The sequence below is a fragment of the Meriones unguiculatus genome, chromosome 14 (assembly GCF_030254825.1).
Source record: "Meriones unguiculatus strain TT.TT164.6M chromosome 14, Bangor_MerUng_6.1, whole genome shotgun sequence".
NCBI lineage: Eukaryota > Metazoa > Chordata > Mammalia > Rodentia > Muridae > Meriones > Meriones unguiculatus.
This window is the reverse complement of record NC_083361.1, coordinates 5,913,617-5,934,418: the sequence shown is the minus strand read 5'-3', so window position 1 is coordinate 5,934,418 and position 20,802 is coordinate 5,913,617. Positions and strand designations below refer to the sequence as shown.

The 20,802-nt window shown below is 57.2% G+C and overlaps 1 protein-coding gene across 2 annotated transcripts; it reads left to right on the top strand.

Annotated features, from left to right (window-relative positions):
* The first annotated feature begins 1,021 nt into the window (after window positions 1–1,021).
* Hpn (hepsin) lies at window positions 1,022–20,786 on the top strand. 2 transcript variants are annotated; one of them, XM_021641607.2, is made up of 14 exons: window positions 1,022–1,209; window positions 1,600–1,669; window positions 5,129–5,188; window positions 7,027–7,128; window positions 7,216–7,257; window positions 13,762–13,891; window positions 13,967–14,089; window positions 14,200–14,240; window positions 14,474–14,639; window positions 14,743–14,933; window positions 17,136–17,231; window positions 17,350–17,492; window positions 17,588–17,752; window positions 17,945–18,271. In XM_021641607.2, exons 2-14 carry the CDS (start codon window positions 1,654–1,656, stop codon window positions 17,981–17,983), a joined length of 1,314 nt encoding a protein of 437 aa, XP_021497282.1. In that variant the 5' UTR covers window positions 1,022–1,209; window positions 1,600–1,653; the 3' UTR covers window positions 17,984–18,271. The 2 variants fall into 2 exon arrangements, with proteins under 2 accessions (XP_021497282.1, XP_060222683.1); XM_060366700.1 differs by lacking the exon at window positions 17,945–18,271 and adding an exon at window positions 20,299–20,786 and having other exon boundaries at window positions 1,053–1,209.
* Window positions 20,787–20,802: the final 16 nt, after the last annotated feature.

Below are 20,802 nucleotides of genomic sequence, written 5' to 3'. Positions count from 1 at the left end.
GGGAGTCATTATTTCAGGGGGTAAGAGTAAAAGACAGCAATCCAGAAGGTGGTTTCGGGACCCACGGGGACAGACAGCTGGACGTTAGGGTCTTGTGGGGCTTGCTGTGCTGAGAATGGGGAGCAAAAAAGTTCTGGGGAGGAGAGGGCAGTACAGTGAGACAGCGAGAAGGACGGAGAAGGACAGAAGCAGAGAGATAAGGGCAGAGACAGGAGTGAGAAGGAGCGCAGAGATGACAAATCGGGCCCATGGGCCAGGCAGAACTGAGGTGGCCCTGCCTGAGAGAGGCTTCAAATCTGTGCCCGGATGAGGTATGGGAACAGGCAGAGATGACAAGCAGGTGGCCTGCTGTGTGGGGACAGCTGTTGTAATTCAGATGCCATCCAGGGCCACAGGCAGGTATATAGATGGCCTCCCGGCTGTCTGGTATTCATCTGGCTCGGGGTCTGGGGTCTGACGCACATGGCCCTTGGCTGCTGGTGGGACCGGATGCACTTGCGGCTAGCCACTTCCGGCCACTTGGCCTGGGCCTGGGCCTGGGCAACCAGTGTTGCGTTTTCAGGGCCAAGCCCCCCATCCCCCTATCAGGACTTTCCCGGGCTCCAGAGGTCACTGGGCAGGCAGCACAGCGGCTGCCAAAACAAACCACCCCCGTGACTTGTAGGGAAGTGGTTGGGGGAGGGGCTGGGCCACGCTAGGGACAGGAAGGGCTAGAGGCCTATGGTGGCATGGATTGGATCAGAGGAGGGCAGGGGAACTGGAAGAAAATGCGAATGGAGGACCACATGGCCACAAGCATGGTGGACCTGGGGCAGACAGAACTCTCCAGCACATTCCTCCAGTTTGGAATCCCAGCCTTCGGGCCTCTGAGCACCCCCAGGTCGCCACAGGACACACACCTGAGTCTCGAGGGTGGTGGGAGGCCAGGCTGGTGGCTGAACCTGCCTGGCCCAACCCCTGCAGGCCCCGCCCCATCGGCCAGGTGGCTTCTGTGGCTGCCAGTCCTGGGGTCCGCCCTTCCCCGCCCCGTCCCCGCCTCCCACTCAGCCCCCTCCTCCTCAGGTGAGGCCGCAGGCCCGGCAGGCCCCACGCCGCTGGCCGCTGCTGCCACCCTTGCCTCCCGGGCTGCCCGCCGCTGTGGAGACACCATGCCCCTACCCAGGCCCGGAGACTAACCCCAAATCTGCACCATCTCCGGCGAACCCTAGGGTAAGGCACAGAATGCGGAGTCCCTTGTCCTTCCACCAGTCTGACGCCCACAAGCCCGCCCAGGGGATCCAAGAAACCCCAGGCTACTCCAGCCCGCTTTGCCTACTAGCTCAGAAACCCCAGACTTCCCCAAGTTTCTCCTCGCTCAAAACCCTCGAGTCCGCTGGAAGTTCAACCTCGGCCCTCCGGGCTCTGCCTTGCCACTCCAGGTGTCCCCCTGGTGGTTGGTCATGCCTTGCCACCGCTGACCCCGGCCCAACCACCGCCGTTTGCAGGCTCTGGCTCCAGCCCAGGGCCAGCTGCTCCCTGGATGAGAGGCTGGGACTGGGGGCGCCTGGACAAAGCCAGGACAGGCTCCCCCTGGCCGTACCTCCTTGTTCCTGTCTCTAGGTTCCGCCCCAGCCCAACAGGTCAACCTGGGAATCATTAACAAGAGTCCCTGACATGGCGAAGAAGGAGGGTGAGTCCCCCTGTCCCCGAACCCCGGCTTCGGCCCTATCTGGCACCCCTCTTCTGCTCTGTCTCCCAGCCGGTACCCAGCCCCCCTGTCTTGGGGTCCTTCATGTCAGACTCAAGACTGCTGCCCCCCAAAGTCCTCGTCCATCTGATTAACTATTAACTGACCCTTCTGTGTGGCTGTGCCTCCCCGCCACCCCACATGACCTTCCCGGTGCCTTGCCTCAGTTTCCCCTCATGTCCCAAGGATTTCTCAGCTAACGAACAACATCTCCTCTTCAGGGGGGCTGAGACGGGGGCTGCTGCTGTTGCCATCTTGGCCAGGCCGCTTCTGTTGCCTTTTGCTGTGTGATCTTGGGCAGGTAGCATCGCATCTCTGGGCTTCAGTCCCACCTCTCCCTGCAGTCAAGTATGGACGGAAACTCATGTTCCCTCCGTGAGGTTGTTAGGATCACGGACACACAGGCAGTGGCTTGGGACCTTGGAGCGTGAGATACGTGCTGTGACCCAGAGGTGTTCTAACGGAGGTCGGTCACTGTGGGGCCCCAGGAACCAAAGACCCGAGAACCCCACCGTTCCAGGCCTGTTCCTTCTACCTCCTGGCTTTGTGGGCAAAAGAGCAGAAGGGGAACTTTGGACTTGATCTGGATGGATAGACGGGAGAGACAGAGAACCCCAGGGCTGACCAGACGCTCACACTGGAGGCCAGCCTCGCTCTCTCCTTTATCTGTACTTGGAGACCAACCGGAGAAGGGGGCAGTTCCCCTCCCCCACCTTCCCCAGCCCCATTCTTGACTGTCCTTGACTCAGGCTAGCTGAGTTCAGTCCCGGGCACTTTCTAGCTGTGTGGCCTTGGACAGGCCATATCCTCTCCGGGTGTCTGTTTCCTCTGTAAAATGGAGATGGGAACTGTGGTGGGATGGCTTTGGACAACGTGATCAGGCAAAGGAGGGAGTCTGACCCCTTTGGGACCGTTTCTTTTCCTGGAGATGTTTGACAAAGAGGTATCAGGACTAGGGACTACGAGGGAGGGAAAGGAGAGAGAGCCTGGATGGGTGGCGGTGGGGCTGGCTGCAGGGAAGACACAGAGCGTGTTCCCTGAGCCCCCGGCAGCTCTCTGTGCCTTCCGGAGGGCAGCACCGGAAAAGCGAAGGGTTGGTGATAATGCCTCCATCCTCGTTGGCTGTGGCACGGGTTGAAGGGAGGCAAAGGACAGTGAAGTGAGTGTTGTGCTATCCCATGAGCCTTTGCAATGGCAGCTGCTGGGATTTGTGGGACCACGAAGATAGTGGATGTGTGCTCTGGGCTCCCAGCACCGATATGCTGGAGCTGGGGAATTAGGAGTGATGTGTGAGATGCAAGTCAAAGGATGATCAGGGAAGAAGGGGGGCATGCCAGGCAGGGGAAGGTGGGGCATGGTGCTCAGGGCAGTTGTTTGCTGGAGATAGTGTCTGTGGCTGACCAACCTGGGGAGAGTCCTTGGTATAGGGGGTCTGCTTAGTGCTGGGGGTTGCTCTAGCTCTTTTTCTCTTTACCCCTAAAACAGTGAGGATCGAGGATCAAAACCAAGCCTCCATACATGCTAGGAAAGAGCTCTACCACTGAGCCTCACCCCAGCCCCTCACTGGGGGATTCTATGCAGGAGCTCTACCACTGAGCCACACCCCAGCCCCTCACTGGGGGATTCTAGGCAGGGGCTCCACCACTGAGCCATGTCCTTAGTCTTTTGTTTGTTTGTTTGTTTTGACACTTAGTCTCACTATGCAGCTCAGGCTGGCCTCAAATTGAACAATCCTTCTGCCTCAGCCTCCTGAAAGCTGGGATGACAGGCTTCTACTCAGCACTCTGTGAGTTCTATGGTTGGGACATTCTGTGGAAATTGTTTTAGGTGTCTTATAATGGCCAATGTCTGTCTGAGAATTTGAAGAGACATATATTTGTGACTCTGGTCTCTACAAATCATGCTGGAAATGCTGGGTCCAGAGCATCAGGGAGGCCCAGGGGAATGTTATGGATAGAGAAGGGACAGTTTGGACTTCCCTCTTATATTTCCCAGGTTTCTGTGTAGAGGGACCACCAGAGAGATGAGCCAATTCGGTACCAAGCATGTACAATGGATGCAGGGCTCAGAGCTGGCAAGCTGGAGCAGGAAGGAAGTGATAAGGAGTTAAAAGGAGGTTGTGGGATGAGGGCTTATGAGGAGGAGAGAAGAGGGCCTAGGGATGAGGGGCTGAGACAGGACTGCTGTGGAGAGGAGGAGGGCCTGGGATGAGGGGGCTGAGAGAGGACTGCTGTGAGGAAAGGAGGAGGGCCTGGGATGAGGGGGCTGAGATAAGACTGCTGTGAGGAAAGGAGGAGGGCCTGGGATGAGGGGGCTGAGAGAGGACTGCTATGAGGAGGAGAAGGAGGCAGGGGAGGAGGAGGAGGAGGTGCAGGCTTGGAGACACAGTGACCAGCGAAGGATGTGGTGGATGTACAGGGAAGGTGTGTAGAGGCTGCAGGAGCCCCAGCACCCAGTGTGGTGGTCAGTGCTGGGAGGACAGGCATGCCCAGTTCTCACACTATTGAGCTATTTTCCTCTGTAAGTGACACCATTGTCTTAAATCACTAACCAGGAACTGCCCTGGCAAGATCCTGCACCACTCCCTGCTCTCTTCCCAGTGCTGGTCTGGTACTGTGGCCAGTAGCCATGCCACCAGGGACATGGGTGAGAGAGCTGGTGCTCCTGCAGCCTTGAGAGTACTTTGCAGAGGCTGGGGTCAGCAGAAGGCTTTCTTAGCAGTTGCTTCAGGCTCCAGGATCCCTGTTACTCCGAGGCAGAAGTCCTCCTCTCTAGGCTGCTGGGCCTCCTAGCCATGCCTCCCACGGCCTTCCCCCAGCTCGTGCCCCTTGCACGAAGGCTAGGCCTGAGCTGTCTTGCATGCTAGTCTTAGCCTGTGCCCCGTTAGCCCTGTTTGCAGGTCTTAGATAATCTCTTCCTGGGGAGTCTACCCCTCTCCTCTCAGAAGCCCCACTTGATGCCCAACCCTGCCTTGCTTAACAGACAGATTGGAGTAGAGTTTCATCATACCGATACACCGAGGCTCAGAGAGGCCGTGACGGTCGCCCATGATCACACAGCGATAATGGCTTAGAGACATTTACTAAGGACCTGATGTATGTCAGGCACGATGGCACAGCAAGAGGCTTGGTTTCTTGGGGAAATACTTTGGACCTGGGTCTCAGTGTGCCCAGGGTTTAGGAGGTAGCTGCAGGCTGAGTCCCTGGAGATGTGCTGGCTCCATCTCTCAGAGCCATGGGGGAAAGGGTACTGTGATGTGGGAGAAAGATAGAGTCTAAATGCTAGGTGTTTGGCGGGAGGTATTTGGTCGGGGTGGGGGTGGGAGGGCTTGGCTATGATGTGTATTTAAAGGACTTTAAAGCTGTTTAAAAAGTGAGCCCTAGGTGCATGCTTGTTCAACAGATGGGGAACCCGGGGCTCGAAGAGGTGGTTCCACTTGTCCAAGACCTCAGCCGGGAAAGGGTAAGGATGCTAGCTTGCTTTTTCCTTTCCCCTGTTTATTTGCTGTGTGTGCATGAGTATATGTTCGTGTGTGTGTGTGTGTGTGTGTGTGTGTGTGTGTGTGTGTGTGTATGTGGGTGCAGGTACCTGTGCCCGTGTTGGGGAGGGTGCCGAGGAGGACACTGAGAGCTCTGTCACTGTCATATTTCCTTGAGATGGGGTCTCTCTGAGCCTGCAGCTGGGCTGGTGGCCAGCGAGCCCCGGGGACCCTCATGTCTCTGCTCACCCCAACAGCGCTGGGTTTCCAGGTGCCCAGCACCACACCGGGTGACTTACGAGGGTGCCGGGTCCCAGCTCTGGTCCCGATGCTTGCCCGGCAAACGCTCTCACTCACTGAGCAATCTTCTCAAGGCCACCATTTCCAAGTGAGGTTGCCAGGCGTGTTGGGACATGTCTGTCATCCCAGCACTCAGGAGGCAGAGCCGGGCAGGGGGGAGGGGCACAAGTTTGAGGCCAGCCTGAGTTTCATGGAGACACCCTGTCTTTAAAAAAAAACAAAAAACAAGAAACATAGTCCAGCCACGGTGGCACACACCTGTAATCCCAGCACTCGGGGAGGCAGAGGCAGGTGGATCTCTGTGAGCTGAAGGGAGTCCAGGAAAGCCAAGGCTACACAGAGAAACTCTGTCTCAAAAAACAAAAACAAAACCCAAAAACTAAACCAAAACAAAACATAGGCCAGGAGGTGGTGGCACACATCTTTAATCCCAGCACTCAGGAGGCCGAGGCAGGTGAATATCTGAGTTCGAGGCCAGCCTGGTCTATAGAGCAAGTTTCAGGACAGCCAAAGGTACACAGAGAAACCCTGTCTTAGAAAAGCCAAAACCAGGGCTGGAGAGATGGCTCAGGGGTTAAGAGCAAAGGCTGCTCTTCCAGAGGACCGGAGTTTGATTCCCAGCACCCACTTCGGTGGCTCACAACCATCTATAGTGAGATCTGGTGCCCTCTTCTGGCGTGCAGGCACTCGTGCAACACAGAAGACTGTGTAGATAATAAATAAATGAATAAATAAATAAATAAACAACAACAACAACAAAAGCAGGTATGGTGGCACGTGGCCGTCATCCCAGCACTAGGGAGGCAGGGCAGGGAGACTGTCACTAGTTTGAGGCCAGCCTGGACTACATGTTGAATTAGATGACAGCATTGCTACAGAGCAAGACATCATCATAATACAAAAGAAACCAAAAAGCCACAGGAAAGAAAGAAAGAGAGAAAGAAAGAAAGAAAGAAAGAAAGAAAGAAAGAAAGAAAGAAAGAAAGAAAGAAAGAAAGAAAGAAAAACCAAAATGAGTTCAGCTAAGTAAAAGTTGGTTCTCAATCTCCTCCCAGGGACAAATCTGATCTTGGAGCCGGGTCTTGTGACAAAGACATCTGGCTTTAAGCTTACCAAGAGGTCAGAGGTCACAGACACCTCAAAGTTGTCAGAACTTCTGGAAAAGTTAGCAAGGGAGAGAGAGAGTCTGGGGACAGGCTGGCAGGACGCACAGCAGGGAAAGTCCAGAGTGCTTTGCCTTGTCATTGGAGCGGAGTGACCGCCAGGGAGGGGGCAGGGAGGTGGCCACAGTCCCAGCCAGACCCCTCTTTCCAGCTGGAACCCTTGGGGAGCCGGACACCTGGCTGCCCATGCGACAGGAGAGGGACAGCCCTGCCAACTGCCCAGCCCTGGCAGTTGAAGTACCACAGGCCCCAGCCTGATAAGGGACCCTGCATTCCCTGGCAGGGGACTGGCCCAGTGCCCAACCCCTGCTGTGCTGAGGACAAGCCTGGCAGTGGCCCCAGCTTGGTGTCTGTTGCAGGTGGCCGGACCGCACCGTGCTGCTCCGGACCCAAGGTGGCCGCTCTCACTGTGGGGACCCTGCTTCTCCTGACGGGCATTGGGGCTGCGTCCTGGGCCGTTGGTGAGATCATCTCCCTCCCCAGCTCCTGAGGCCTCCCCTCCCCTGAGGGCAGCAAGCTGCCTGCTCTCACCTCCCTTTTCTCCACAGTGACCATCCTTTTTCGGAGTGACCAGGAGCCGCTGTACCCAGGTGAGTACAGCAGGCCCGGGGACACCCACGGCAGAGAACTCAGAGTGTCCTTGGGACTGATAACCGTGTTTGTATTCGGTGCCTCTCAGGCTGTTTGAACCAGAATACTGTCTGTAGCTCAGGCTGGCTTAGAGCTCACCCAGGCTGGCCTCAGATCTGTGGCAATCTCCTGCCTCAGCTTCCCAGTGATGGAATTACAGGCAGGAAGCACTGTGCCTAAGTCATAGGCTTTAGTCTAAGGGACTCGGGGGACTCCCTTGCAAGCAACACAGCCCCACCCTGCTAGCTCTTATCCAGCCCCTAGACAACTCACCTGTAGGTAGCTTACGCAGTTGGAAACAATTTTGTTTTTAGTTTTATTTTTGAGACAAGGGCTCCTGCAGCCCAGGGTGGCCTCAGACTTACTATGGAGAATCCTGGACTTCCTGATCATCCCTCCTCCATCTTTCAAGTCCTGGGATTATGAGCAGTGCCTCACCACACCCATCTGAAGACGCCAATAAAAATTAAAAAAAAAAACAACAAACAAAAAACCACCCTGAAATTGGAGGTGGGGAGATGGCTCAGTCAGCCAGGTGCTTGAGGACTTGAGTTCACGTCCCAGGACCCATGTGAAAAAGCGGAGCGTGATGGAGCACGCGTGTAATCCCAGCCCTGGGGAGGCAGAGACGGGAGGCCCCCGGTTTCCCTCAGTTAGCCCAGCCTAACTGGTGAGCCTCCAGGCAGTGCGAGATCCTGTCTCAAACCCAAGGTAGGCAGGACTTAAGGAATGACGTGTTCTAGCTTATTTGCTCTTACACAAACAGCTTTAAAACCCTTTTGAATATGGGGCTATTCTTCTCCTCTTTGACACATGGGGAAACTGAGGCTTGACGATATGACAGTATGCCCTGGACCGCAGAGCTCCCGGCGTGCTATAAATTGTGATGGCTACGCATGTGGTCAAGACACATTCCAGAGAAACAGGATGAGTTCAGTCGACTCCTGGCTGTGAGGACCCAGCAGCTTCTGCCTGTCCTTCCTACCTCCGTGAGACGGAAGACCACGGAGCCGGTGGCCCGGAATGATGGAGCCAGGAGCAGCTCTCAGACTGCGGGAGGCATGTTCGCAGCCCAGGGAAGCAGCAGCCACAGGAACACAGGCAGAAATCACACACGGCGTGAAGGGATGAGGCTTTCCCAAGGCCACCTCCAACCTGCAACCCCGTGACCCAGGGAGGCGGAAGGGGGTGGCGATGGCGGGGCGGAGCATGCTTTTTCGAAGAAACGAGATTCCAGGTCTGAACAGCTGGCGCTGGACTCAGTCATTCAGACTGAACTTAGAAACACCGACCTCTGGCCATGGACCAGCCCCGGGACTCGATGGTATTGGCCCGTGGAGTCCTATGCAGCCCGTTTTCATGCAGAGTGGAGGCGCAGGCGGGCCAAGGGTCAGCACGGAAGCATACGCCTCCCCAGGCTCAGGAGACTGGAGGGGTCTGAGATGGAGGATAGCCTGGGCCACGCAGTGAGACTCTTGACTCTTCCGCGGGTCACAGCAGCCCGGCTCTCAGGCGGTAGTCCCGCGTGCCTGCCGCTGTGGTAGTGCAAGCTAACACCCAGGCCTGGCTGAAGTCAAGGCTCTTGTCATCTCGCTCTTGTCATTTTGCATATGGGGTGGAAGGGAGAGGACGAGGCTCTGTGGAGTAGACCAACTCGCTGAGGACCACGGATCAGTAAACGACGGAGCAAGGAGATCAGCAGGCCCTACCAATCCACACGGTGCCGGGATGGAATCCCAACCCTAAAGACTCTTAGGACATGGTCCTGTCAGACGGACAGTTCACCTTGGCTTGCAAATCTGTCTCTCTGGACTCTAATCTCAGGGCTTCCCCTTGCTCCCTGCTCCCTAAAGTCGCTATCCCTCTAGTCTCATTATCACCTTCACCTTCATCTTTACCTTCTCCTCCTTTATAGTACTGGAGGTCTTACACATGCTTAACTGCTTAGCAGGGGCTCTACCACTGAGCCACACCCCAGCCCCTCCCTGGGGGATTCTAGGCAGGGGCTTCACCACTGAGCCACACCCCAGCCCCTCACTGGGGGATTCTAGGCAGTTGCTCTACCACTGAGCCACACCCCAGCCCCTCCCTGGGGGATTCTAGGCAGGGGCTTCACCACTGAGCCACACCCCAGCCCCTCACTGGGGGCTTCACCACTGAGCCACACCCCAGCCCCTCACTGGGGGATTCGAGGCAGGGCCTCTAACACAGAGCCACCCTGCCTCTAGCTCCTAACTGGGGAATTCTAGGCAGGGGCTCTACCACTGAGCCACACCCCAGCCCCTCACTGGGGGATTCTAGGCAGGGCCTCTAACACAGAGCCACCCTGCCTCTAGCTCCTAACTGGGGGATTCTAGGCAGGGGCTCCACCACTGAGCCACATCCCAGCCCCTCACTGGGGGATTCTAGGCAGGGCCTCTAACATGGAGCCACCCTGCCTCTAGCTCCTAACTGGGGGATTCTGGCCAACTACTCTACTAAGCTACACCCCAGCCTCCCCCCCCCTTTTTTAAATTTTCTTTTCGAGACAGAATTTTTGCTAAGTTGACCAGGCTGGTCTTGAACTATCCTTAAACCTAAATTCTTCTTGTCTTAGCTTCCCAAGTAACTGGGATCACAGCCGGCATCCCCAGGCCTGACTCTCCATTGTCCTTTTGCCAAGACGGGATGCAACAGTCTCCCCCCCCCCCGGAACTGGGGTGCCTTTCTGTCCTTTCTGAGCTGCGACCCTCTGAGAGGGCCTAATTCCTCACCTGGGATATGGGGTGAGCAGAGCCAAGTGGGAAAAGAGGAATTGGTTGTCTGGCTTATCCATGCAAGGCCGAGCTCTCAGCCAAATCATACACAAAGGGATCTGTGGCTCCTTCCTTGAGCAAGGCCTTCCTAAAGCTCAAAACCTCCCACCCTACAGCCTCCCAGCTGTCCCAATGGACCCTTCACATTGACTGTTAATGTTGGTGAGCATCCCAGGAAGGTCGAGATGCTTTGTTCACAGATCAGGCCGTCTGTGGCACATAGTAGGTGCTCAAGAGGTCTCTCTTAAGAAGAGATAGAGCTGGGAAACTTGTAATCCGAGCACGTGAGAAGCTGAGGTGAAAAGACTGAAAGTTCGAGGCTAGCCCGGGCCACATAGAAGGAGCCTGTCTCGGAAACCCAGGAAGAAAAAGAAAAGAAGCAGAGAGACAAACTGAGGAGACCAACTAGGCAAGGCGGGTCATAACAGGGCTCCCGCCAATGCCTGCGCCCTGTCAGCAGCGCCTTCCGGAACCCTGAGATGCGATGGTGCAGACGAGAAAACACAAGCTTGACTGTATCCCCACTTCAGGCTGTCCTGGGAGCGTCACACCTCTAAATAGATCCTAGATCCGACGGTTCGCCGAGCATCACCTGGTATGACTGTGACTTTCAAACCACGTGGGCCCGGGATGCACCCCATGAAGGGCAGCCACACTGAAGGCTGAAGCAAGAGGCTCACAAACACCAGGCCTGGCTGGCCTACCAAGGGAGACCTGGTCTCCTTACACCCAGAAACAGGCGAAAAAGAAAGCATGTGGTGTTGCCCGTCTCTTTCCAGCGCACATCCGTAAAAACAGTACTTCCCTCTCGGAAATCTCTTGAGCAGTTAGGGGTGCTGGCTGCTGGCTCCGAGCTGCTGTTCTTGCCTTGATCCTGGGAGTTCAGGGGATGGTGGGCACCGCTAGGCAGGAGGTGCCAGGCGGTACTTAGACCGCAGAGCCGGAGGCCACATTTACAGCATGCTGGCTTTTAGTTTGGATGAGTGTGTGCTGGGCAGAGAAAGAAAGAATTCCTCAGAGACCCGAGCATGAGGCAGAGAACTCGGAAGCCGGCAGGCACTTTGAGTTCAAATCCTGGTTGGCTGGTGGTTAGTGGTCTGCAATGAACAAGTATAACCTTTGATGTTTAGTGCGCCATCTGTGACACATCTGTGAGATGTGCATTCCATGGATTGATCGATTGATTGACTGGTGTTAGGGAATGGACCAAAGGCTTCATGCATGCAGGCAGGCCACCCTACCACTGGGCTATTTCCCCAGCTCCTCACTGGGGGATTCTAGGCAGGGGCTCTACCCCTGAGCCACACCCTAGCCCCTCACTGGGTGATTCTAGGCAGGGGCTCTAACACTGAGCAATCTATACCCCTCACTGGGTGATTCTAGGCAGGGGCTCTAACACTGAGCCACACTCCAGCCCCTCACTGGGTGATTCTAGGCAGGGGCTCTAACACTGAGCCACCCTGCCTCCAGCTCCTCACTGGGGTATTCTAGGCAGATGCTCTCCTGCTGAGCAAGAATGCCACTAGTGCTCTTTTTACTTTTTACTCTGAGTCCCTTTTCTCTAAGTTATTTAGGCTGGCCTTGAACTCACTCCATAGCCTTGGATTTTTGATCCGCTAGCCAAAGTTTACTAAGTAGGTGAAGAGACAGGCCTGTGCCACTGGTCCTATATCGCTGCCTAGAATATATTCTCAGAAAATAACAAAACAAAACAAAAATTCAAAATATTGCCAGAATCCAGCTATGTTCACTGTGCTGTCACCTGCTAGCCTCGCCGCTGTCCCTGACACGTTGAGGTCATAGTCTGGGTTCAGTTCCTGCCCTACAGTCTGCCCCCACTAGCAGCCAGAGGAACTCATGCACCCCTGTTCCCTGTGCCCAGCTTTGAGCCCCAGCCTGGCTGCATGTTGGTCCTGCTGCAAGCAAACCCGGCCAGCTTCTCTCTGGCTCCTGGCTGCTCCTCACCCAGCTCCCGCCTCAGCCTTCAGATCTACACTGTCTGTTCTTTAGCTCCTCTGGCCTACTTCTCGGTCCCCGCTCAGATCTCAGCATCGTTCCCACCTCCTTCGCCTCTTTCTCCTCGCTGCTCACGCAGCGCCTTCCCAGCGGAGCTGTCCTTGCGTGCCCACTGACGTCAGAGTGCCGCTCCACCCCCACGCACCAGCCCCCCACTCCTCCTGTCGCCCTCGCCTCTCTCCGTGGCCCTTTCCACGGCGACGTGGGACACGTTTCCATTCTTTGTCTTGCTCGTTATCCATCTCCCCTCCTGGGCTCTGCACTCCATACGAGAAGAAATTTTGTGTGATTTGTCCACAGCCTAAAATAGTAGCCAGCATGTACAAAGCATTTGGTAAATACAAAGAAATGTCTCTGAGGGCCTTGCCCTGACTAGGTGTGAGTGGAGCTTCGCTGACCTTATGAGGGGACGGATGGAGGGCCAGAAAGCACTGGCCAGCCACAGAGACTGCCCCAGCCATGTTCAGACATCACCATTGCTGTGAGCTAGCCTTCTGATGTAGCCCAGTCCTGCATTCTGGCTCCCTCCCTCCCCCTTTCTCTCTTCCTCTATTCCATCCTTCATTCTGTCTTGAGACATAATGTAGCCCCAATTGGCCTCAAACTTATAATCCTCCTGCCTCAGCCTACCGAGGGCTGGGATAACAGGTGTTTTCATGCCTGAGTCTTGCCGGTTTGTCTGGATGACTTTTGTTTTGATGATTTTTTTTTTTAAAACATGGTCTCATTCTGTAACCCTGGCTGGCCTGGAATTAGAACTGTAGCCCATCCTGGCCACGGATTCATGGCACTTTCCCTGCATTGGCCTCCCAAATGCTGGGGTGATAAGTGGAAGCCATCCTGCCTAGCTGAGGCGGCCCTGGAGTCTGAAATCACTGTCTGATTTCATCTCCCAGATTTTGCTTTGTTGATAGAAGACCCTGAGTTCTCCTCTTCCTCCCCTCCTCCTTCCCTTTTATTTATTTTATAATTATTATTTTTTGTTTGTTTGAGACAGGGTCTCTCTACATAGCCTTGGCTGTCCTGGAACCTGCTGTGTAGACCAGGCTGGCCTCGAACTCACAGAGATCTGCCTGCCGAGTGCTGGGATTAAAGGCGTGCACCACTGTAACCTCCTAAAATGTGTAGCCCAGGCTAGCTCCAAACTCATGATCCTCCTTCAGCAAATTCCAGGTGCCTGTGCCACCACAGCTGGCTCTCCTTGTTTAAATAGGTAGTTCAAAGTGGCCTCATGAGCCTTCCGTCTTCTTAGTGCTAGAATTACATACGTCTTTCAGGGTTCCCGCTCCTGCCAGGCCCCCTCTAATCTTTCTTTTCTCCTCGGAATGCTTATCTAAATGTCTTGGTAACCTGCTGAATTAGCCAAGGGTTTCCGACCCCCCTGGTGGTTCCCTGAGCCTGGCTGCACCCAGAGAGGATCTCTGAACTCGTTCATCCACAGTGTTCATCCAGCCTTCCCAGGCTCACCCACCCATCCGCCCACCCACCCATTTCTCTAGGAACATCCCCTAGTGCAATCCCACCTAGTACTGGCTGCAGCGCCACACCTAGGTGCAGGACCAGAGCCCCCAGGGCTTCGGGCGGCCGGGAGAGCCGTTGGGGAGTGGCCGGCCGCCGTGGGACCCAGGCCCGGCTCCATCTGTCACCCTGCAGTGCAGGTCAGCCCCGGGGACTCGCGGCTTGCGGTGTTTGACAAGATGGAGGGGACCTGGAGGCTGCTGTGCTCCTCACGCTCCAACGCCAGGGTGGCGGGGCTCGGCTGCGAGGAGATGGGCTTCCTTAGGTACTGGGGCGGCCCCCGGGGAGGGAGGGGGATGGGCACTGGGCGCCAGGTGGCTCTGACCCGAGCCCCGCGCAGGGCCCTGGCGCACTCGGAGCTGGATGTGCGGACCGCCGGCGCCAACGGCACGACGGGCTTCTTCTGCGTGGACGAGGGCGGCCTGCCTCTGGCGCAGAGGTTGCTGGATGTCATCTCTGTGTGGTGAGCTGGGCGGCTGCGGGGGGCACTGGAGCCCTGGCCTCCAAATACCGTCCTAACTGGCCCCCTGGTTTGTCTCTCCGTCACCACCCCTGTCCTGTGGCTTCTCATAGCGACTGCCCTAGAGGCCGATTCGTGACCGCCATCTGCCAAGGTGAGAACAGGGCCCTGGACCTTCTCTAGATCCAGGACTGGGGCCCTGGGGCCCCAGGGTGGAGTGTGTCCCCCACAAGCTGCCCAGGATCTCCACGCGTCATGTCCTCAAGGTTGAGGGCAGCCTTGTTCCCGCCAGCACGGCTGCGTCTCCTCCCATCCCAGGGGCTTAGCCTAGATGACCTGGCACCCAGCTTCCTCCCGTTCCGAACCCCGCCTGTCACCTCCTCACAGACTGTGGCCGCAGGAAGCTCCCAGTGGACCGCATCGTGGGGGGCCAGGACAGCAGCCTGGGGAGGTGGCCGTGGCAGGTCAGCCTGCACTATGACGGCACCCACCTCTGCGGGGGATCCCTGCTGTCCGGGGACTGGGTGCTGACAGCCGCACACTGCTTTCCAGAGTGAGTGCTCCCCCCCCCACCCCCCAGCAGGGCCACCTAGGCCAGGGCGGGAGGGAGGGCTGCAGAGGCCAGGCCCGGGACTTGCCCCTTCTGTCCCCGGCAGGCGGAACAGGGTCGTGTCTCGTTGGAGGGTGTTTGCCGGAGCCGTAGCCCGGACCTCACCCCACGGCATGCAGCTGGGGGTCCAGGCCGTGATCTACCATGGGGGCTACCTTCCCTTCCGAGACCCGAGCAGCGACGAGAACAGCAACGACATCGCCCTGGTCCGCCTCTCCAGCCCCCTGCCTCTGACAGGTGAGCCCGGAGGCCTAGCCTCAGCTTGAGGACTCCAGACACTCGGGAGGCACAGAAGGGGCCAGTGAGATAGAGTAGCTCCATCTCCAGGTTTTCGTGGAAACAACAGACCCATCTTGAGGCAGCACAAACTGGGCATTCGCCATGAACGTTGGGTAGCTTGGCTCTCATAAGCAGCCACCTGGACCTTCCTAAGGGGCTCAGTCACTGTGAGTGGCTCCTTTCCTCACGCGAGAGAAGGGATACAGACGGTCACTCGAAAAACCAATGCTCAAGCGCTCTTAAGAAAAACCATTTGGTCGTAGTAACCTGGGCATGAAGCCTGACATACCAGTACTCAGGAGGAGGAGGAGGAGGCAGGGGCATCGAGTTCAAGGCTAGCCTTGGGCACATAGTGGCTTGGAGGCTAGCCTACGCTATACAAGATACTCTAAATAAATGAATAGCCCCCTCAGGTAGGCGCGAAGTTAGGGGTGGAGATGTTGCAAATACGTAAAGAATCGGAGTTTCCTTTTGGGGAGACAAAACGTTCCACAGTGGAACGTGGTAACGGTTGTGCCAACCTGGGAAATATGCCAAAGTCAACGGCTCGTGCGTACCCTTGAAGGCAGAAAATTGTAGGACTTCCAGGTCACAGTTGCGCAAGCCTGCAGTAGGGTACCTCCTGATGGCCGTGCCCTCCAAACATCATGCAGGATGAGCACGTACGGAGAGGGGCGGGAAAATGTCTCAGCGACGGCGCGTGCTGATCAGTTCAGTTCCTAGCGCCCAAATCTAGCCGCCCACAACTGCCTCAGCTCCGTGGGACCCAACACCCTTTCCTGAACTCCACAGGCACTCTAGTGCGTGTGTGCACACACGTGTGTGAATAAAAACAAACATCAAAAGTAAAGATTGGGGGGGCTGGAGAGACGGCTCGTGGTTAGGGTCGCTGGCTGCTCTCCCAGAGGACTTAGGTTCAATTCTCCAGCACCCACCTGGCAGCTCACAACTGTCTGTGACTCCAGTTCCAGGGGACCCAACCCCTTCCCATGGACATACATGTAGGCAGAACACCAATCAACGCACACAAAACGAAAATAAATGACTCATCTCTACAAAAGGTGTGGAGAGCCAGGAGACGACGTTTGTTGTCAAAGCACTCAGGGAGGCTGAGGCAGAAAGACTCCGGGGCCAGCCTGGGCTGCGTTCAGAGACCCAAGATAAAGAACTCCATAAACAACAGGGACAGCTGAGCCCGATTACAGCTGCGAGGGTCATTCTGGCCAAAGCAGAGCGACTGTCTGACCCACACCGCGGTCCTGTCAGACAAGCTGGCCTCATGACGTCAGCGTCTTGATTCACACGAAGGTCGCTCTTAGCATCTGCGCTCAGTGACTGAACCATCAGAGGACACTCTTCTCCGAGCGTCTGCCCGTTGCTAAGTGACCGTGCGCTCATTCTCCTCGGCCTCGGCCAGTAGCACGTCTGGACTGGCTTCACCCGCCTCAGCCTCCCAGGGTCACCGCTCTATGGCTGTTTGTCCTTCTTAGTCTTCCAGCTGCTTCCTGCTTTCAAGGCCGCATCCACTCCTTCCCGTGGTTTCCGCAGGGGAGTTATTTTGCGTGCATCGTTTTCTGGCGGGCGCTGGGGATCGACCCTGGGATTTGTTCACCCTTGGGCGAGCACTCCAGCACCCAGCCGTCACCCCAGCTTGGGGCATGATCACTGTCTGCATTTTGCATCGAGGTGCCGAGGCTCGGGGAGTCCCAGTTAACATCACAACCGTGAGGGCTTGCCAGGACTGTTTGCCGGGGCTGTGCGCCTCGCACGACACCCCACCACCTCGGTGGGGGCCTGTGTGTTCATTAGTGCAGTTTTCGGACAGCTGGAAGTCAGGGGTTTGCTTTCCTGCTTCCCGCCCCTGGGCTGGGGATAGTCCAGGGGCCACAGTTAAGAGCCCAAACTTGGGCTCTAATTCTGATCATGCCCTTGGCCTCCAGGAAACCTTGGATGGGTGACTTGGCCTCTCGTCCCTCCTGAGGCAAAGTCGACCCCAGCTCCCTGGGATGACAGGGGATGAAAGGGAAAGATCAGAGGAAGTAGCGCCAATGGGGGCCCAGAAGGTTCCATCTTGGTAGTGATAGGCTGGCGGGGGGGGGGGGGGGGGAGGATAGCTCCGGCTCGTGGGACCGGACCAAGCTGGCACGTTGTCCCTCACAGAGTACATTCAGCCCGTGTGTCTCCCCGCGGCGGGACAGGCCCTGGTGGACGGCAAGGTCTGTACGGTGACCGGCTGGGGTAACACACAGTACTACGGTGAGTCCCAAGGGGGTCGGCCTGAGGCCGCTCTGGGGGCCGGGGTGGGGGGGGAGGCCATGGGGTGGGAGCCAGGAGGGGAGGGCCGGTTCTGGCCACCATCCCCCCATCCCCTCAGGCCAGCAGGCTGTGGTGCTCCAGGAGGCCCGGGTCCCCATCATCAGCAACGAGGTCTGCAACAGCCCCGACTTCTACGGGAACCAGATCAAACCCAAGATGTTCTGTGCTGGCTATCCCGAGGGGGGCATCGACGCATGCCAGGTGAGGGACGGGGGGCAGCCCCCGGGCCCAGCGCTATCGAGGAGCCAGGGTATGGCGGCCTTCAGCCAGGTGTCCCATCCCCCCCCCACACCCAGGGTGACAGCGGCGGCCCCTTCGTGTGCGAGGACAGCATATCCGGGACGTCCAGGTGGCGTGTCTGCGGCATTGTCAGCTGGGGCACAGGCTGTGCCTTGGCCCAGAAGCCGGGAGTGTACACCAGGGTCACTGACTTCCGGGAGTGGATTTTCCAGGCCATCAAGGTGAGCAGGCAGAGGGCGGGGCCGCCTGGGACCCCGGTGAGAACGGTAAAACCTGGGGGAGGCCTGTGTTGGGGCCTACCAGAGGGCACTAAGGAGGACAGGTGGGTTTCCGAGGCTTCGGTGGGAGGGGATTAGCTACCGAGCGATGGGAGAAGCGGCCAAGGCCTTGGAAGCCCGTGGCTCTCTCCCTAGACTCACTCCGAAGCCAGCGGCGTGGTGACTCAGCCCTGAGCCCGCCTCCTCTTGCTGGTCCGCGCCGCGCAGGCCCCCAGAGCCCGAGTTTGGTCTGATGGCCGCAGCCCCGCACGGTAGGCCCCACCCTGGGCCTCGCATGGAACTTCTCGGGATCCAGTCCACAGGTCCAAGGACTTCTCTTCCACAGTGGCCGGCCCACGCAGTCCTGGGGCCTCTCGGCCTCACCCTCCCACCCCGTGTAAATATGACTCTGTCCTCCGCGGGCTGCTTTCCGGGCACCCCTTGTGGGGGTGCCCTTTAAATAATAAAGGCGGTTTTGATTAAGGGGTCTCTGAGTTTACAGACTTGCGTGGACGAGAGGGCTGAAGGCCTAGCACACACCAGGGACCGGCTATGATTGCCCAATTCCTACCCATTTGAGAAAACACTTAAGCCGGTCACGGTGGCTCACGGCTGTAACTGGAGGCTCGTCACCAGTTAGAGGCTAGCCTGGGCTACAAGGTGGGCCGCCCCATCTCTAGGTGCTGAGGAGCGGGTTCATGATGCCACGTGGTGGGTGGATGAGCACCCAAGGAGGCCCACCTCTCGGTGGTCAGAATGGGGTCACGTGATCTTGTCGGGTTACCTTGGACCTGAGGAGGTGCCCGCGGACGGGTCCCGGGTCTCCAGGAACCGCACCTGAGCTGTGGACATCAGCGATCAAGGCACTACGAACCCATCAGCTTGTGGGCATCAGAAGACCTTGTGGGACGGAGAGGGCGGGGTGACGTGCGCCCGCCCCGCCGGTACCCCACCCCTTCCTGCTTCGGGGCGCAGGGTCCAGGACGAAGCTTGCCCTGCGTCTGCAGAGCTCGGTGACAGCGGGCGGCCACCACCAGGGGGCGCTGCCGCCCCGGTGCTTGGGAACGTAAGGCTCTTTCTGAACAGGAGGAAAGGCGTTTTTTCCTCCTCTCCCTTCTCCCTTCCGCCTCCAGAGCAGGAGGAGAAAACGCTCAACTGAGGCTCTTCCTCAGTATCTTTAAAAATTCTAAATGTTTTTTTGCTGTTTTTGTTTTTTGGTTTTTTTTTTTTTGTTTGTTTTTTTCCTTTTTTGGAGATGGAGTTTCAATATGTAGCCCTGGCTGTCCTGGAACTCACAAGGAAGAGCAACCTGGCTTTGAACTCACAGAGACCCACCTGCCTCTGCCTCGCAAGCGCTGGGATTTAGGGGCCTTGCCACCCCACCCGCATCCAGCCTTTTGGAGGAATTCAGGGGCAGGGTCTCCCTCTGGGGTCATCTCCCTCTGGGGGACCTCTGTGTCACCCCGGCTGCCTTCGGGGTGTGACAGTCTTGCCTCAGCTTTCCCAGTATGGGTTTCCAGTGCCAGCCGGAGAGCTTAGCTGATAAGCCTTAGAACACAGCCAGCTGGCCTTAGGGTCCGGAGAAATTTCTTCAAAAGCACCTTGCAGGGACTCACAGGGAAGCACCCTGGCCGTCAGCGCCTGGTCCCCACAGCCTCGGGAGGGTGGATCTTCACGGCTGTGCTGCCAGCAAAGAGCCTCCCCGCCCCGCCTGTCACGTACAGGACACTGATTCACCTCGGGTTTTTCTAAAACTTCTATCCGTGGCATTTCGGCAGCCAGTCAACTGTTGCTTCCTAGAGAGGGACAAGACTTGCCTAGCACACTCAAAGCCCTGGGACAACTCTGACGCTTGCTGTGACCCCAGCAGCTCAGCCTTCGGTGTGCCCTTCACCTGCTACTCATGAAGAAGGGACACACTTCCCGGTTGGCTGAGGAGAGATGGTGGCTGCCTGGACAGGGCAGGGCCGGAGGCCGTGCTGGTCCAGGGCTTCTGGGATGCAGCTCCTGGCTCTGAAGGATACCTAGGGACTGAGCAGGGGCACTGCCCAGCACTCACCGTGATGGGAGGCCCCAGCTGGGCTTGTTGAGGCACCGGGCCAGTGGGGGGGGGCATGCATAGCCAGCGGAAGAAGCTGAAGGAGTTGATGTGGAGACACCTGCCTCTTAACCCCTGGTGGCCAAGCTTCCCAGGGGCCACAGAGGGGGCCACAGCAGACGTAAATCACAGGGGAACACCAGGGCCAGTGTCATGCGGCAGGGTCCCCCACTCTGGGTCTCCCCTCTCTGGGTCCCCCCAGCATCCCTGCGCTTTCTTCCAGACAGCATCCCTCTGTTTGTCGCTTATGTTTCTTGCTACCGTGACAAAGTTCCTGCTCTAATTTAAGGGAAGGCTTATTTCGGCTTACGGATTTGGGGGACACAGTCCACCCTTGTGGGAAAGGCATGGTTGGCTGGGACGTCAGTCACAATGGTGGGAGCCTGAGCCCCATGCTTTTCACTCTTTGCAGGGTCCGGCTGAGCACAGACAACCAAACCAGAAGCAGAGCCCGGCAGTAGCCACCCCCTCCCCCACCACACGCTCTGCCTCCTTGAACTCTGTCCTCCAGCTCTGCTTCCTATCCCAAGGTCCCACAGCCTCCCGGAACGGCACCACCAACTGAGAACCACTCATCCAGATACAGGAGACGGTGGGGGACATTTGAGATTCAAACCATGACTGCAGCCCAGGCTGGCTTAGAACTTACCATCCTCCTGCCTGGGGCTTTGGGGCTTTTGGGATTACAGGCCTGCGTGCATCTCTAATCTCCTCTTCTGCCTACAGAAGAGCCGGGGCACACAGCTGGGACAGCCAGCTTCCACAGTCAAGCAGAGCCTAACGCGCAGTTCCTTTCTCATACTAGCTCGTTCTCCTGTGCAAACGCTGCCATAATTAACGAGGGCTGTGAAGGCCATTAATTTTACATTCAGAAGTAATTGTTGGGAAGGTTCAAACAGTGGTGTGCGTGGGGAGA

What these genes read in the sequence shown, in the direction of transcription:
- Hpn (XM_060366700.1), top strand. An exon ending in AAGACCTCAGCCGGGAAAGG is followed by an intron (nt 5,189 to 7,026) that starts GTAAGGATGCTA and finishes TGTCTGTTGCAG; the next exon opens with GTGGCCGGACCGCACCGTGC. An exon ending in GGCTGCGTCCTGGGCCGTTG is followed by an intron (nt 7,129 to 7,215) that starts GTGAGATCATCT and finishes TTTTCTCCACAG; the next exon opens with TGACCATCCTTTTTCGGAGT.